At 37.0% G+C, this 5,011-nt stretch overlaps 1 protein-coding gene across 1 annotated transcript in view; it reads right to left on the bottom strand.

The window, feature by feature from the left end:
- The window catches only part of ASCC3 (activating signal cointegrator 1 complex subunit 3), a 273,528-nt gene that overhangs the window by 243,506 nt on the left and 25,011 nt on the right, over positions 1–5,011 (bottom strand). Inside the window, exon 4 of the mRNA XM_009320160.1 lies at positions 578–698. Coding sequence (XP_009318435.1) covers positions 578–698 — 121 coding nt within the window. The remainder of the gene's footprint in view (positions 1–577; positions 699–5,011) is intronic.

Below are 5,011 nucleotides of genomic sequence, written 5' to 3' on the forward strand. Positions count from 1 at the left end.
GTGGTTGAGTCACCATCCCTGGAAGTATTTAAAAGACGTGTAGATGAAGCGCTTAGGGCCATGGTTTAGTGGGCATGGTGGTGTTGGGTTGATGGTTGGACTCTATCTTAGAGGTCTTTTCTAACCTTAATGATTCTATGATTCTAAGTAGAGAGTAAGCAGGAAAGCAGATGAGGAATAACCAAAGATCAACTTATTTCCAGAGTAATCCATTAAAATAGATACAGTGCAACAGTCAATACATTTAGTAAGCAGGAAAGCAGATGAGGAATAACCAAAGATCAACTTATTTCCAGAGTAATCCATTAAAATAGATACAGTGCAACAGTCAATACATTTAAAAATTATATACGCCCATAGGCAGTTGAAAAGTGAATAATATATGCAATACATATTTGTTCCCTCTGTATAACCAGACCATGATTTCTTTGTTTAAGCCCACATAAATATAGCCCCCCCGCCCTTTTTTTTTGGCATGCTTTTTAAATACACATAGACAATACTGTTTGAAATACGACGGAACAGTTAGAAAACTACTTTTTATCTGGTTTGGAATAAAAATTTTGTAGTTGCTTACCTTGCAGAGTCTGGAACCTGTTATCATTTGGACAAGTCAAAGATCTTTCCAGAATCAGAGATCTGTTCTGCAGGAGCTTCTCTATAAGTTCAAAACCTTCAGGGCCTAGCAGTTCAAATAACTACAAAGAAAACAAAGTCCTAAGTCATTGTCCAAATTCATGCAAATTTATAAATAGAACTGCAATATTTAAACAAATTAATGAACTTCGACTCCAAGTAATTCAACCCAAAAGGTATCATTGCTAGTATTCAGCCATATTGTCGATTACAAAAAGGGGAAAATTACAGAAAGTTTTCAGCTGGAAATATTTAAAATCTGTGAATTTTCTCTGGTAAGTAAAACTCCATTTCTCTTAGAGATTCTTGTATAAAGTTTAACTCTTCTCAAGACCTGACTTTATGTGTCTTTCTTTATGGTTATTTACATAAACTATGCTGCAAATTTATTCCTCCACAGTCTAAGCAGATAAATCAAGAGAGTCAATGCTTTCTCATAAAAGTCAGATAAATAGGAAGTTATTCCCATTCCAGTGAACAAGAGATACAGCCTACTGCATTTTCACAGTCACATTCTAAAAGAAAAAAATTTAAAAAATTAAAAATCACAGAAATGGAGTACATCTGAAGAAACAATTAAGACAACATTAGCATCGACTTCAGTCTATACTACTTGCATATATAGTGCTGTGTGTGTGAGCGTATGCAATTCAAATACATGATGTAGGTGATGTACACCAGAACAGAATTCTGTACCAATAAGCACTATACTGGCCCAATGATTCTCTTACTCAAATGATTCTCTTGTAGCAGGTTAGATAAACACAGTTCCCTATTTAAAGTTCCCTTTTCCACATAATACTGTTTTTAATAGAAAAAAAAACACCCAAAACATTAAAAGCACTTCCCTGTCCATCTTATCCGTAACTATTTTGTCAAAAATCAAAGCATTACAGTACACCAGTAAGTTACTCAGAACCTGTTCTTGGTATCTAATACTGCTTAAAACAATTTTTCTCCATTTTTTCAATTTCCAAAAAGGAAAACAAGGCAGTTTCTCCTTAGTGCTCTTTAAGTTTGTTGCTAGTATTATTCATACAATTTCAGCTATCAGGTAAAAATAAAAGTTATGATGTACTTTGATGTGACATTCTATGAAAGAGTAAGGCTTCGGCACTGTAGGAGTCAATATGTTATTAATCATCAGATTTGTTCATACTATAGGAGTAATCCACTGCTTCCTAATTAAGGTATTAAGAACTACTACAGAATGCTGCTGTTTCAAAGTGCAATTCTTTATCTTCTCATTTGTTTAGACTTCCAAAAACACGTCAGGGTCCATTCACAAGGCCTTCTACCATTTCAGAAAAACTCGGACATTCGTTGGAGTTTTTAAGCCTAATTTTCCAAGTAATCAACAAATTAAGCAACAACCTGAACTTCCATAATGATAGACATCATTAAAGATCTAAGCAGCAACTGCACCCTATAGTACTTCATAAAAACCGGTATGAGTTGGAGAGAAAACACCACTTCTTGTGATCCAACTTCAATAAAGTGAATGCCAAGTCTGACACCTTCAGAAATAGCACAAAATTTGCATTCTTAAAAAAACCCAAACTTTCCACTGTAAGAATGACATTTTTAATGTTAACAGTCACACTACCCAAATAATCCTGGGCCAAAGTTTGTACAAAGTAACCACCTCACTACTGCTGTCAATCTCACAGTGGAAAGCACGTACACTTTAAAGTGACAGGTTGACTGTATGAATCAAGGAGCAGGAAAGAGAAAATTAGGAGCTGTGTTGAACTGCCTTATGCCTACTAGGAGAAATGAAGCCCCAAGGCACAGAAAACATCCGACCACGAAATAAAGTGGCCTTCTTTTGCCAGGACATATCTTTCCTATAGTAGTTTTATTTTTTGATGATAGAAACTGAAGTTATCAACATAGGCTGGAGTGGCTGAACCAGCAGTAGAAGAGCAAAATCCACACCACCCTCCAGTACCTACTAAATGCTGATGTAGTCTTGACTGCCACAGTTCTGTCTCATGCCTGGATGTTCAGCTGGAGGCACAATGCTGAAGTGACTGCTTACTAAAGTTGCTTTGCATGTTGATTTACAAAAAACAAATGTATTACTTGTCACAGGAGGCTGTGTCATTTTCTAATGCACAGAACAGGCTTCCTCATGATGGTGTTTAAGGTGATTGCCCTACTACTCTGCATAATATGTCCATAAAGAATCAAATGCCACAAATAGTAGTGAAAGAAAAACAAAGTAATAATTTATGTAAAATGGAAAGCTCAAGAAAGTTATGAGGCAAGTTGTCAATCCTGTCTACTCTTAAGCCTCTCCAAGTGAGGAAGCACTAACCCCCAAAGAGCTGCATTGCTCCTCTGGACAAATATCTAGTGTAAGCTGCACAGAAATTCCTAATATTCACTACAGAAAAGTAGAACTTCTTCAGAAGTTTTACGCTGTTGAGAAAAGAGTTTTGGATACAACATTTTGCTCCTAAACATTTTGCTTTCTGTTCTAGAGAAGAAAAGGCAAATTGAAAAACTGTGATGCACTGCTAGCAATTTACATGGCTTAAGAAGCTGATTATTATGTTTCATTCCGAATGAAGTGCTTTCCATTAATCAAACCCAGGACTTAGCAGGGTCATATCCAATCCAACAGTCCGCGGGATGAAATTTCTAGCATTCAAATGCCTACTAGAAGCAATGAATCTTAGAAGGACAGTAAGGCTGGGGACCATGCTGATGACAGCCTAACGGTAGCTTTTAATGAAAATATTTCAAAGAACTTGCTGTTATTCTGGTAATTTCTTCAACACTTTCCTAGCATCACACTTATTTCTAACACACTGAGCTTCCGCCACTCATCTCAAGTGCTCATTCCAAAAAGGGGACAATAGAGAAATTTATGCTTGAAATAAAGATGGTGCAGGTTTGAATGGCCGACACATGTTCCTGGCACTTGAGCCTGTAACTTGAATGCTGTTAATGACTTCACATGGCTGATGGAAAAAAGGTTCTCAGACCAATAGTTACCCAGATCATGACCCTTTCAGGACAGCCTGGTAGGAAAAAACATCTGTGCAATCTTGTTTGCAAAAATCTGTGAGGGTTCTGACACAGGAAGTGGGATAGGGGCATAATTCTGTATTCAGTGTAGGTGCTAGCATTTCAGATTTGATACATCATTATATATTCTGGCCTGAAAAGTCAACGTCCAAGACCCTGAGAGCAGGCAAAGGAATCTGGTGAATGTTCATAGTTGCCTTTTTATTAAGTTATAATGAGAGAAACTAGACAGCAGGCAACAGTTGGAAAGGCTGTGTGTCGATCAGTGGTTTCTTGAATACCAGCCAAACTATTACGTTCCTTGGAGTCAGTAACAGATTGTGCCCAAAAGGCAACCCTGACTTCCTTCAATAACAGAAGTCCCAGATGACTTCAGCTACTACTCAGTGACTATAAGGATATAGATGAGTGTGATATATGGTCACTTATATTTGTTTGAATGATTTTTACATTTCATTTTATGTCCATAGCCTTAACATCTGGAAGAAAGCGTAATGAGTAATCAATCTAGGAACCAAAGGACAAAATGCGTCATATTGCATTAGAAAGGTGAGAGAAGATCCCCATGCTAATGATTTCTACTGAATATATATGTTATATGGAAAAAGCAAGGAGACATAGACAGCAGTCTTGCAGACAGACAGCAGTCTATCTGCCAGAGCAGGTAACAAGCAAGAAGCTGAACCCCAGTGAAACGCATGACACTAAATTTTTTCAAGTAAGGCTCAGTCATTAAAAAAGTACATCGTTATTATTGAACTCACAGTTCAAGATTGAAACAAGATTTTACTCTGAATGTTAAATAGCTAATAATCATTTTTCAATTCTCTAAGGCACAATTTACAAGGAGCCTTGGAGGTCCTTAGGGTGACCTCAAATATGAGATACAGAAATGCGAGCATTACTTTGACATCATAAACTATCTGCCATCTCAAGGGCATTTTCTTGATTTCTGCATCTTCTATGATGTGGGAAGGGATCCTATAAATCTCAGAAAATATTTTGTTTTTCAAATGCGAACAAAAATAGACTAGGAATGGTCCTTGTACCTTGTTTGAGTCTAAGTACTGCCCTGCAGCAATGAATGACACAGAAAACCAAATTAAGCCAACTAGTGGTTGTCCTCCGTATCTCTGTACCTTTATAGCCTAACAGCTGGTCTAGGTTACAGAGTACCACCTATGCAACTAATTGCCATGCCTGCACTTAGTGGCTTGTTTGCAGATGATACTGCTTTACAAGGCAGTTTTCAAATGGCAGTGGAAAAAATCATCTTCATAGCACAATCTCAAGTTTCTTCTGTTCTAGTAGCTCTTAAGTAATTGAAATAATTGATTTA

The sequence above is a fragment of the Pygoscelis adeliae genome, unplaced genomic scaffold (assembly GCF_000699105.1).
Source record: "Pygoscelis adeliae isolate BGI_AS28 unplaced genomic scaffold, ASM69910v1 Scaffold41, whole genome shotgun sequence".
NCBI classification, from domain to species: Eukaryota; Metazoa; Chordata; class Aves; order Sphenisciformes; family Spheniscidae; genus Pygoscelis; species Pygoscelis adeliae.